At 42.8% G+C, this 13,125-nt stretch overlaps 1 protein-coding gene across 2 annotated transcripts in view; it reads left to right on the forward strand.

Moving 5' to 3' along the window:
* Positions 1–13,125, forward strand: part of LOC106607454 (protein FAM171A2-like) — an 85,011-nt gene that overhangs the window by 20,055 nt on the left and 51,831 nt on the right. Inside the window, exons 2-3 of one of the 2 annotated variants that reach the window (XM_045720642.1) lie at positions 3,618–3,845; positions 8,152–8,335. In XM_045720642.1, coding sequence (XP_045576598.1) covers positions 3,684–3,845; positions 8,152–8,335 — 346 coding nt within the window. In that variant the 5' untranslated portion in view covers positions 3,618–3,683. The remainder of the gene's footprint in view (positions 1–3,617; positions 3,846–8,151; positions 8,336–13,125) is intronic. The other variant, XM_045720641.1, reaches the window with a different exon arrangement.

Genomic DNA, 13,125 nt, shown 5'->3' on the forward strand with positions numbered 1-13,125 from the left:
GGAGGAAGCTAAGCACACTGATCCCTGCAAGCAACTTTTCATCTAAAACATAACGCTATTACACTCTTGAATAATGCAACAATTCACAACCATATGCAAACAATTAAAGGGTTTATTTCTTGTTCGTACACACATTAAATTAGCTTGCACAGCTGGCTAGCTACTGCTAGCTAGTACCGTTTGCATATCAAACATGAATGTTGACGACTCTCATACAAATATAAAGGTACAGTAACTTTATCATATAGTGTCGTTCATAGTATAATAGCTACAGAGCTTGCTAGTTAGCAAACTAAACAAAATTATTTCTGCATTCTCCTTCACTACATCATAATAGCTGCATTACCTAGTTAGCTGAATGTTGACATTATCTTGCATTAGCTGAACCATAGCTAGATAGCTCTTAGGCCTACATTACAACTTCAGAGTGTTACATGAAAGGTTCACCCATTTTGAATGTTATATTGTTTTTGTGCATCTCTGAGTGATGTTCTATTGATTCCCTAGGTCATTTCCTGTTTTCATGTGTATCTGAATTTTTTGGCATTCAAAGCTAGCAGAAATCACACCGGTATAATGTATCACTGTGATAAAGTCGCTGTCACTACACTGGAAGTTAATAGGAATACTACTTTAAGATTGCAAAAATGTCTTTCATACAGATTTCAATACTGGGTGATGTAATAACTCGGGAGGATGTCTTCTCTCGAATAAGCCATTGATCATATTTTTGCGATATTCCTACCTTGGGAAATGTGTAATTTAATGGAGGGTCTAGCACATTTTTCCTCTTTGTCTGCCGCTTTAGTCCAGGGTGCATTGCATGGTGCCGTTGCCAGAGATGTTATAGAAAGGAGATAGGAATCCAATGAATGAGGGATTGTATAAAGCCCGACCTGTCGACTGCCGACCAATCGCATTCATGCTGCGTCACGCGGTTGCTAAACTAATCTCGAAAGTACATCATTTTGTGATTCCAAAACTATACAATATTACAGATAGCAAGTTAATTATCTCACATCTCAGAAAAGATGTTTACGAAGTTGATGAAATTTGTGCTAATGTTGGGTTTTTGAGCTAGCACCCAATAGACTCCCATTCACTCCTCGAAGGAGAGCGCTCCAGAATCGTTCAGAATGCAACGCGCAGCCCATTGGCGTAGCGTGGCCAACGTTTCCGATCTCCTCAATAGTTTATCTGCCGTAGCGAATGTTGGACTCCACTCTGTGAAGCACATTGATCTACAGGTTGAACATGTTGAGATTGTAGACTCTTATTTTGATAGCTGTAAAATCGCCTAAACAAACTGCACTAACTAGCTACTTTACATGCTGATATTGTTTTTGGTATTGTGTGTAGCTAATTTTGTTAGCTAGCTAGGACAACCTTATTATAACGCCAAAATGATTTATTTTTTTCACAATTTTTTTTCTCACATATTAGTGTTATTTTACACTGTAAATTAAATGAATTAATGGTTTTGGGTGGATTTTTACTTTAAGTTACCTTACAAACCAGGCTTAATTTTATAAATATCATGGAAGTCATTATATGACGTAAAACATTGAAAACATTGATAATTCCCCGGGGAGCTAATGAGCTTCATGCTTGCATAGCTAGCTCGATAATATATTGCCTGGATGGTGGCTCAGTGCAGCCAAGGAAAGAAAACACACATTGAGATTCTTATACAGTGAGAATTTCATAATGTAACAGGCAGCTACTGCAATTTCAGGTGAAATTGCAATAAAACAAGTCTGAAATATAATGAACATGTCTATACATTTTAGTTGTTTCAAAAACATTGTTGTGCTATTGCTATTTTTACTGCACCAGTGTTGGGCTCAACGAGACAATTCTGTTTATATTGCCCTGCTTGGAGAGGGCTGAGTGTCGTGCATAACTTCAGGAGGTTGCGGTCGAGACGTGACAGGTTTGCAAGTTTACATTACAGTAATAAGTCCATTCTCAGGATTTTGTTTGATACCTCTTGGGAATCTCCTTCAACTTTCATCAATGTAAAAAGGACCAAAGTGATCGGTCTCAGAGAGGGTGTTGGGAAAGATAGCGAGAGAGAGGGGGGTACTCTAAGCCAGTTCAGTGTCAGGTTTAATATTACATTTAATTGGCATCTCATTGTATTTCCTGCCATGATTTCAGCCTTTTAGCTCTTGGCTTTGTATCCCCAAATATCAAGGAGGCACTCTCAACAACCGCAGCTTGCTGCATTGGCACAATAAATAATATTCTGCGTAGCACTATATGGTGGACCACCAACAACCTACTGAAGTCATAGAGGAAACGTTTTTGTAATGTAGGCACGTAGAGGAATTGAGTACCCCTATTGAGTACCAGTTCATGCAATGTGATTTCCCTTATAGCTTCATGTGGGTTGTTGTGTTTGTTGATTCATGTTGTATGTTAATTATGGAGATGATATCATCTTCTCAGTATGCCACATCACTGGGCCTTGTCCTCCACGCTAGATGGAGCTGCCAAGCGACCCATTTTCCCAACATTCTTTTCTGGGGACATGCATCAATTGAGCCATTGACCCATTTAGAATCAAAATATATTTCTGAAGGACTCTTTGGAGCATGTGAAAATGTGAACTGGGTTTTCTGAAGGACTCTCTGTAGCATGTGAAAATGTGAACTGGGCCAAACAATGGTCATGTGAATGGGCTAGGGTACACACACACACACACACACACACACACACACACACACACACACACACACACACACACACACACACACACACACACACACACACACACACACACACACACACACACACACACACACACACTATTCTGAGAAGCACATAGTGTTAGTGTTACCCCCTACAGAGTCTGTGTCACAGTATGTTGAGAAAGAGTCTATCACAGCCAATAATATCAACTGTTAATTGCAACATTTCTGTCAATGGACCTTGGACTGTGTGTGTGTGATCTCATGATCATGAGAGAGGATGTTTTCCATGGAATATATTCTTGAACTCAATAACTAGAATTGTTCTGAACAGCTTATGAGTAGTATGCCTGTATGATCTAGGTCATCACCTTGGGTACAAGAAAGCACATGGTCATTGCAGTGGAATCAGCCAGCCATTCTGTCCTTCCAGACAGTTTGGCTGGGGTTTGGAGGATCAATCGATTCTGATGGCAGAAGTCCCAGCATGTCCTAATAGGGTCGGGCACTAGACCGCTAAACTCTATTAAATGCTTTTTGATCTCATGGTTAACAACGATGAGTCATCATGCCTTGTCAGCTGAGAACTAGAACACCTGAACAGAGACAAGCTTGCCCTGTCATTTACTATATGTAGGGCAAGATGACACTCGAATTTGTTGTATAAGGGCAACACATTTCCTATCGTTAGCTACAAGGGAACTTAGAAACTACAACCCAACTATATGTGAAAAAGCAGAACAATCTGTGTGCTCTCAGATTGCAATAAGAGTTCATTGTGGAACTTGTACGATGGCGTACAAGTTTAGCCTCCAACTTTTAATCAAAACCAAACAATACTTTTGTGCATTCATTGCAAATTATCCTGTAGGTTTCTGGTTTAGTTTGAATAATTTAATAATTCTCGTTCCTGTCTCTCCACAGAGGTGCTCGTCAGAGTCCAGGTGTTTGACAACAGTGACCTTTCACCTCTGGCAGAGGCCGCAGTGGATGTTTATGGGAACCAGTCTACCTTGGCATCCAGCAAGGCTGGCAAAGATGGTGTCGTCATGGTCACCTTCCTATACCGCCCTGGCACCTGGGTCATTGTCACGGCAACAAAACAGGGCTTTGTCACTAACTCCGCCCCCTGGCATGCCAGCCGCATCCCCTGTGAGTATTGTGTTTCATCCATAACTATCACTTTTTCACCTCAGGAATGAAAAGAATGTTGTGTTGTTGTGGTTTACCACCATTGCATCAAAGTCTTATTCGTACTACTTTGTGCGGTCACGTTATGAGAACTTAATCCTCACAAAGTTATATTTTAAATACTGATGGCTAAACTATGCAAGTAATGGATGAATTACAATAATAATTACCAGAATCCTTTGGGACATTTGATGGAATCAGAGGCCAGGATGCCATCATAAAGGAATGTCCAACAAGCCGTCTCTGCCGATCTGTCCTCTGTGGGGTGTGGACAGTCCTACCCAGTTGTTGTTTAACCTCAAATTCCCCACCCCATTTCCCCTCCATTGCCTCCTCCTCTCTGGGTCCACTGCCAGGGTGTTACCCCTGCGTTTGCACACCCCAGATGACTCCCACCGTCTGCAGTATATCTGTCTCCACCCGCCCACCCCATCTAACCCAGTTGTTGCTGTAGTTATATCCCACCCTCTGAGCTGCAAATTCATCCGTAAGGGAAAGAGCTGTCCTGTCGGCACTAGCAGCTGGAAGCCACTTAGCTGTTAGTGCTGGTCTACTTTTAGCATTAGGGCCAAAAAGTGACAGGAGTCCAGGCCTGTATGAATTGCATGTTGTTCGGCTGCATCATGGGTCCTGGTCAAAAGTAGTACACTATGTAGGGAATAGGGTGCTATTTGGGGTGCACTCATGTCTGTGGTGTTTTTTTTTTGCGTCTCCTCTCTGACATGGCACTGGTTCTTGAGGGTAGAATTGCATGGATGCCAATGCCATCATGCCATGGATGGGGCTGTGACGATTTTTTAATAACCGTGTAATCGACGATGCATAGCTGGAGCCCTGAAGACCGTAATGAAAAGAAAATAACCGTCATAACTGTTTTAATATATATATTTTTTTAAATAATTCAAATCAATTTCATATTCAAGTCGACAAACTTTACCCAAAAGCAGCAAAGTAAAAGTAATCCTGTTTTACATCTAACAGCCTATCTAAGGACAAACGAGACGAAGACAAACTAGCCAGTTTTATAATTTTGAGTTGTGGAACAAACAGCTAACTGAAGACGGGATGACCGGGCAATCAAACAGATGTCACGTGAGGTAAGGTTGGGCGCTATCCAGATTTTCATACGTCATACGTTTCTGTACCATACCGCTTAGATTTGTTATAGTTATACATAACTTATAAGCAGGGGTGTAAACCATACTGTTTTTCTAAATATCCCGGTATACAGTATAAACTATACATCGCTCAAGCCTACTGGGCAGTATCCAGATTTTCATACTCTTATACCGTTTCTGTACCATACCAGGGTATATGGTATTGCTGAATGTGCAAACAAGGAGTGCTATAAAAAAAACAAATACACTGTATATATATATATTATTATTACAAAACAATTTAGGCAACAGGAATCTTGATCCAGCAGAGGATTGAATGTCTCTGCTGTAACCAAGAAGCTTGATCTTGACATCTAGCCACTTAGCTAGCAAGTTAGCAAACCAAATGCATAGCTGGTGCCCTGAGCTGGATATAATTTATTTGACACATCTTAGATTTCTTATACTTATACTTCATTTATTGAGTGCTTAATTTGACCCGGATCCTGCCGGAACAGATTTGACTTAGTTTGTTCCGGCACCTATTTGCCAGGATCTGGTACCTCTCACGGCATGATTTATAACTTTTTCACAGTTCGTACTATAAACATTCTAATAAAAGTGATCAGAGTTTAGTCATGTTGCCTCCTCGTTATTTCTTCCTCCCCCCAGAAAAAACATAATGTCAAAGCGCATGGATCCTTCTGTGTAATTATCCTATCCTGCCACATGGATTACAGACGCGCTCTCATATTTCCACATAGAGGTTATGGGGAGGGCCGGTGAGGTAAGTAACTGATCTTGACATAGGTCTTGGTAGTGGTGATCAGCTAGTGAAGAGGTCCCTATGTAATCTCGTCACTTAGCCTAGGCTAGTCATCTTCCTACTGAATATGAAACCAAAATAATGGATAAAAAATACAAATCAAGTTTGATGTAATTTTTTTGTAAAAAAATCAAGAGAAAGATGGTGAATCGAACCCGAAACAAGCCGGAGAACTGTCAGTGCCAGAGGAGAGGAGTGAGGGGCAAACTGCTCCTGATTGCGATGCCTTAGCTAGCAGCGCTGCTAATCCCACCAGTTCAGCACCACCACCGGCACCTCCACTAGCTAGTAGGCCGACTAGCGAGTCAGACTCGGCGGGAGAGGGGGACGGGGAGCTGGGGAGGGGTGGTGGACAGTAAATCTACCGATGAAGTGCTCAGAGCAGGTGCAGTTTGGACGGAAGCTCAGTTCAAGAGCAGGCAAACGTATAACCCCTGGCTTTTCATGCAAAATTCAAAGCTGGGCTGTACAACATGCAAAAGGTACAGTTAGGGAACTTGGGTCTAGAAAAGACTGGAGGGATTAAATTAGCAAAAGAGTAGGTGGAATGTACAGTAACGTCCTCTGCCGCCGACGTAAAAAAACCAACATGTTTTTGAACATGCCTGAACCAAGGTGCGTTTTGTGGTATCAAGCATTGTAGACAAGGCTAAAGAAGATATTTAACATTCAAAATAGAAAAATAGACACTACAGCCAGAATCTCCTGAACAGCCTTACAAGGAGTCTAAACGTCATGGCTTTGAGCAAGAAACTGACTGTTAGGAGTTAAATGGACTTGACTAGTGGGAGATTTTGAAAACTAAGGTAGGAACACATTTTTCCTTCACAAACTTGTTCTGTACTGTGAAGTTAATCTGAATATGAGCTTCATACTTTGTGGTGATTTCATTGAGTCCTCGGTACTCAATGCATGGACGTAACCCTACATCCTTCTTGGCCACGAAGAAGAAACCAGCTGACACAGGAGAAGTGGACGTGGGGATGAAACCTTGTTGGAGCGACTCTTGGATGTAATCCTCCATGGCCTGGGCCTCAGCCACCGACAGAGGATAGATGTGTCTGCGCGGAGACGCAGGTTGATGGCACAGTCCCAGGGGCAATGAAAAGGAAGATATGTGGCGCGGGTCTTGAAGAATACCTGAAGTGCAACCTGAAGTGCAACCACAGGACTCTCAACTGACGTGGAACCACAGGGAATGGGATTCGGGTGACCAGTCTGTGATTCTCATCCTCGACCATGAGATTTTGGGGTTATGGTGTTGAAGCCAAGGGAGGCCGAGGATGATCTGGTGCACTGGTAATGAAGAAGGGGATGTTCTCCTGATGAATGGACTCCACGGTGAGGGTGAGTGGTTGGGTGATGTGTGTAATGGTTCCAGATCCTAGTGGCCGACTATCGAGGGCTTGAAAGGAGAGGAGAGCAGGTATGAGATGATGTTAAGAGAGGAGGCAAGGGTCTGGTCAATAAAGTTCCCCGCGACACCAGAATCCACTAATGCTGTAGACACAGTAAATGAGGGACAGTCAACTAGTGTGATGGACACCAAAAAGAGTTTAGCAAAGAGTGATGAAGATGAAATACTCACTCTTTCCCCAGGAGGTGGAAGATCACGTGACCGTCCCTCTGCTCTTGTGGATCCCGGATTAGGAAGTGCCGGACATCGCTGGAGCTGGTGCCCTCCTTGACCACAACACAGACAGAGCCCCAGCTGTCTCCGTCTTCGTCGCTTCACTGCGGGGATGCTTGTGACCCCTTCCTCCATGGGTTCAGGCTCTGATCGAGTGTTCACTGAGGGAGGGAGAGAAGCGATGAGAATACCGACGCTCCCGAAGAAGGTTATCCAGACGGATGGCCATCGCAATGAGTGCGTCACAATGAGTGCTTGTCGTCTTGACAGGTCAGTTCCATCTGGACCTCTTCGCGCTGACCTCTTCTGAATAGCGTACGAAGCGCTAGCTCATTCCATCTGCTGGATCCCTTCCCTGTAGCTCTGTTGGTAGAGCATGGTGTTTGCAACACCAGGGTTGTGGGTTCGATTCCCACGGGGGGCCAGCACAGAATTTTTTTTTAAAATGTATGAAATTCTATGAAATGTATGCATTCACTTCTGTAAGTCGCTCTGGATAAGAGCGTCTGCTAAATGATGTAAATGTAATGTAATGTAATGGATGCTGCTACTGTCCGGAAGGTGAGTGTGTACTCGGCAGCCATCTGGTCCCCCTGTCGTAATTGGAGTAGGGGCTCACCCCCCTCTCTGCCCTCCAGGGGATGATCGAAGACACATTTAAACAGAGCCATGAACCCCTCATAAGAATCTAGCTCCTCCTCTCCTCTCTCCCAGACAGCCGTGGCCCATTCCAATGCCCACCCAGTCAGCGTGATGCTAGGTGACTTCGAATGCTGGTGGAGGGGAAGAGCGGGAGTAGACGTGACACCGGTACCTCAGAGCCCCCCGGATAACTCCCCCAGAACACCCCGGATAACGTTCCAGGACCTCACAATTTACAAATTAAGCAGTGTACATTGTAAGTGCACCCCAACCTCTGATCTCAGGGTTGGGTTCAATTACATTATAAATTCAGTTAATTCAGGAAGTAAAGTTTAAGTTAGTATTGGAATAAAAAGTTGGCTTCCTGATTTGACTGAATTGAAAAAGAATACTCCCATACCCTGTTTGATCCCTTCACTGATCTGGCTCCTTACCTTAGACGCTGGTGGGAATATTTCCTCTTGTTTCCATCGTCGTAATTCATACCTCATATGCCATTTGAGTTGATCATGTTCTGAAAGCATCTGTTGTCACTCGAACAGCCAGGCGGATTGATCCAGCACACATTTCTTGTTGATAGTCTCTCTGAGACCTCCAAGCTTTTAAAAGGCCAATAAGCTTTTAACTGCCATTCATTTGCGGGCGGAGAGCTGCTTCAGAAGGGATGGAGCATTACTGTAACTCTTTCCTCCATTATACCAACCGCAGCACAGCACCTTTTTGTTCCAATGCTTTTTTTACCTGCTCTCTCTGATACTGTAGCCTACATTCAATGACATATGGTCATAATGATTGAATGAGAAACAATGTTCATCCAAGTGGTAAACCTCTTTCTTGTATTTTTGGTTTTATTTACATTTTATTTTTGTTTTCTGTTATTTGTGTTTCTTTTTGTGTTTCTCCTTTTCACAAACCTTTTTAATTGCTTTTCCATTTCATGCCTGCGTTTGTCCCCAGCCATTGTTGTCTCTGTCAAACAAGTTCTCTCCACAGAGCACACACACTGTCGGCAGAATTAGCATTGTAATTATGGGTATACAGAAATAGACAAACTTCAATGTTCCCAAGTTATCCCCCTGGGCCCTGACTATTACCCCAATTCTGAAGTGAACTGTATTGATTAAATGATCTTCATTTGTAATATATTTCACAATATATTTATTCTCTATAGGTCAATACTATAATCCTATTCTATTTAATTACAGTATGTCCATTTAAATTCCTGAGCCATTTTAATAAGGCACTGTATGGAAATTGGAGAGGGCTGCAGAGTGCTGACAACAGAACAGAATAATGTCTTTGATGATTGTGATAATGAGAATCCACTCGGTCTGTTTGCATTTCACAAACTTTATAGACACTTTTTAAGCCATTATGATATTGCAGAAATCTGAAAAGAGATGCTAGCCTGGTCCCAGATCTGTTTATATAGTCAACTCATATGATCGTTATCATAGGGTAGGATTTGGGTAGACAGCACAAACGTATCTGGGACCAAGCTGGAGATATACAGCCGTTTTGTCCCTATCACAATAACTATCATATGTGTATAAACACAAGTTAAACATTAACTATGTGTAAACTGTTAACGTACTATAACCATGACTCAACAATCTGAGAGAGGATATGGGTCGGCCCTGCATCCTTTGTCCCTTATGCTTTCAAACCCAAAACTCCTTCCCCCTTTGAGAGATGTCTCTTCAACAGTCTCCGTCAGTAGTGTTCTGTTCATCACTGACTATGTTTGACCCTCTATTCTCCTTGCATATTTTATTATCGTCAGTCTAAGAGAAACAGCCCGGCTAGGCCATCCCCTCCAGCCCTTCCATAATCTGTGGTTGTCATGCAAGTCCCAGGGATGGATGACTCTCTGCAATCACTGATACAGTGCCTTGCAAAAGTATCACCTCCTTGGCGTTTTTCCTATTTTGTTGCATTACAACCTGTAATTTAAATGTATTTTTATTTGGTTTTCATGTAGTGGACAAACACAAAATAGTCCAAATTGGTGAAATGAAATGTAAAAAATTACTTGTTTCAGAAAATTCAACAAAATAAAAAAAACTGAAAAGTGGTGCGTGCATATGTATTCACCACCTTTGCTATGAAGCCCCTAAATAAGATCTGGTGCAACCAATTACCTTCAGAAGTTACATAATTAATTAAATAAAGAACACCTGTGTGCAATCTAAGTGTCACGTGATCTCAGTATATATACACCTGTTCTAAAAGTCCCCAGAGTCTGCAACACCACTAAGCAAGGGGCACCACCAAGCAAGTGGCACCATGAAAACCAAGGAGCTCTGCAAACAGGTCAGGGACAAAGTTGTGGAGAAGTACAGATCAGGGTTGGGTTATAAAAATATATCATAAACTTTGTTCATCCCACAGCGCACCATTAAATCCATTATGAAAAATGGAAACAATATGCAAGGAGTGCATTAATCAGAGAGGCAACAAAGAGACCAAAGATAACCCTGAAGGAGCTGCAAAGCTCCACAGCGGAGATTGGAGTATCTGTCCATAGGACCACTTTAAGCCATACAGTCCACAAAGCTGGGCTTTACAGAAGAGTGGCCAGAAAAAAAGCCATTGCTTAAAGAAAAAAATAAGCAAACACGTTTGGTGTTCGCCAAAAGGCATGTGGGAGACTCCCCAAACATATGGAGGAAGGTACTCTGACTAAAATTGAGCTTTTTGGCCATCAAGGAAAACGCTATGTCTGGCACAAACCCAACACCTCACATAACCCCGAGAACACCATCCCCACAATGAAGCATGATGATGGCAGCATCATGCTGTGGGGATGTTTTTCATTGGTAGGGACTGGGAAACTTTAAGAATTTAAGGAATGATGGATGATGCTAAATACAGAGAAATTCTTGAGGGAAACCTGTTTCAGTCTTCCAGAGATTTGAGACTGGGACGGAGGTTCACCTTCCAGCAGGACAATGGCCCTAAGCATACTGCTGAAGCAACACTCAAGTGGTTTAAGGGGAAACATTTAAATGTCTTGGAATGGCCTAGTCAAAGCCCAGACCTCAATCCAATTGAGAATCTGTGGTATGACTTAAAGATTGCAGTACACCTGCAGGAACCTATCCAATTTGAAGGAGCTGGAGCAGTTTTGCCTTGAAGAATGAGCAAAAATCCCAGTGGCTAGATGTGCCAAGCGTAAAAGAGACATCCCAAGAGACTTGCAGCTGTAATTGCTGCAAAAGGTGGCTCTACAAAGTATTGACTTTGGGGGGGTGAATAGTTATGCACGCTCAAGTTTTCTTATTTCTTATTTCTTGTTTGTTTCGCAATAAAAAATATTTTGCATCTTCAAAGTGGTAGGTATGTTGTGTAAATCAAATGATACAAACCCCCCAAAAAATCTATTTTAATTCCAGGTTGTGAGGCAACAAAATAGGAAAATGCCAAGGGGGGTGAATACTTTTGCAAGGCACTGTATGTTTCATTGTGCAACGAGACGAGGTGCCTCTTGCTCAGAGCTCTGATTGACTCAGCTGAAGTCAGGGGGCCAAACCTGAACTGGACACATCCTGGAAGGATGGATGATAAAACTGGTGTCTCAGAGGCATTTTAGCGTTGTTTTATTGTAATGTTGACTCTGTCCCCTAATGTGGATTCTCGCTCTCTCCATCTGTCTTTTCCTCCCCATCCCCCTTTCCTTCTCCCCTGTGTCAAATGCACCCGTTTTTTTTATCCCTCTGCCACAGTCTTTTCTGGCTCTAGCTCTGGCTCTTGTCTCTCCCCCCATCTGTGCCTCAGGCCCAATGCTGTATATGCTCTGCTCTGACAAGCAGTCACCTTTCCTTTTTTCTGCTTCCCATGGTGGAGAATATTAAGCACTGTGGGATCTGTGTGTGTGCTTGTGTGATCTCTCTGTGTGTGTGTGTGTGTGTGTGTGTGTGTGTGTGTGTGTGTGTGTGTGTGTGTGTGTGTGGTGTGCGTGTGTCCATTTGCAATCTGTGTGCGTGTGTGCGTGTCTGTGTGTGCGTGAGAGAAAGGGGTGAATGTCCCTGTTCTCTCAGTTAAAGCAGCATCTATGAACCTGGGGTGGCGTAACCTGCTAGGCTCACTCTAACAGTAGCTCTTAGCTCTTGGAAAGCATCCACCCACTCAAAGGGCATACTCATACAGCCTAATAATTCAAGCTGCAGGGAACGGTGTAAACACTGCATGCTGCATCGACTTTCTTTCTAAACCACAGTGACTTCAATACAGACATCTGCACACAAAGCTTTCCCTTTATGGAATGATCAGCATTTAACGTACAGTACACAGTCTATATCTTACCAAGCTGTAGGCATATTGTGCATCAAATAAAATAAATAATGACAATTTTAATTATTGTATTTTTAGCTCTTGCAGAATGCATCAAGCAAATGACAACTGTATACCAATTGACTGATGCAGATGAGTGTGCACTTGGTTTTACTATGAGGATCTGTGCAATAACAAAATTCACAAAAAGCTTGATAAATGTTTTGAGTCCTTGAGTACATACATGATGTCTCTGCTGCCTTGTACTCCCTGAGCTATAAGTCTGTGTGCATATCAGTAGCAGCAGCACCCTGCTTCTTCTCAATAACAGATGGGCATTAGCCTGGTTAACCCAGACTGAACACTGTTCTCAATGGTGCATTCAGGGTTCAGTCTGGTTAAACCAGGCTAGATAGGCACTGGGCACTGCAGCTTACTCCAGCCAACATGCTAATGTGTCCTGGAGAGTAGCCAGCACTTGCTACAGCTTCAGAGGGTCCAGACAGCCCAAGGCTATACTGGTCAGTGTGTATAGTCAGATCCCACATTCTGGAGAAAATAATGCCCAAATGCCACACAGTTGAGTTGTCATTCCTGCTGATGCTGAGCCAAGTAATGAATGCCATTCAATAACCTTACTCTACTTCAGTGGTTCCCAAACTATGGGGCTCGAGGGGCACCCCAAAACTCAGTCCTGCTTTCAACTTACTATCACAAGTTGTCCGTATGTAGCTAAACGTAGCTGCTGCTCATTCCATTTGCTCGAAAATTGAT

The sequence above is a fragment of the Salmo salar genome, chromosome ssa06 (genome assembly GCF_905237065.1).
Source record: "Salmo salar chromosome ssa06, Ssal_v3.1, whole genome shotgun sequence".
Taxonomy (NCBI): Eukaryota; Metazoa; Chordata; class Actinopteri; order Salmoniformes; family Salmonidae; genus Salmo; species Salmo salar.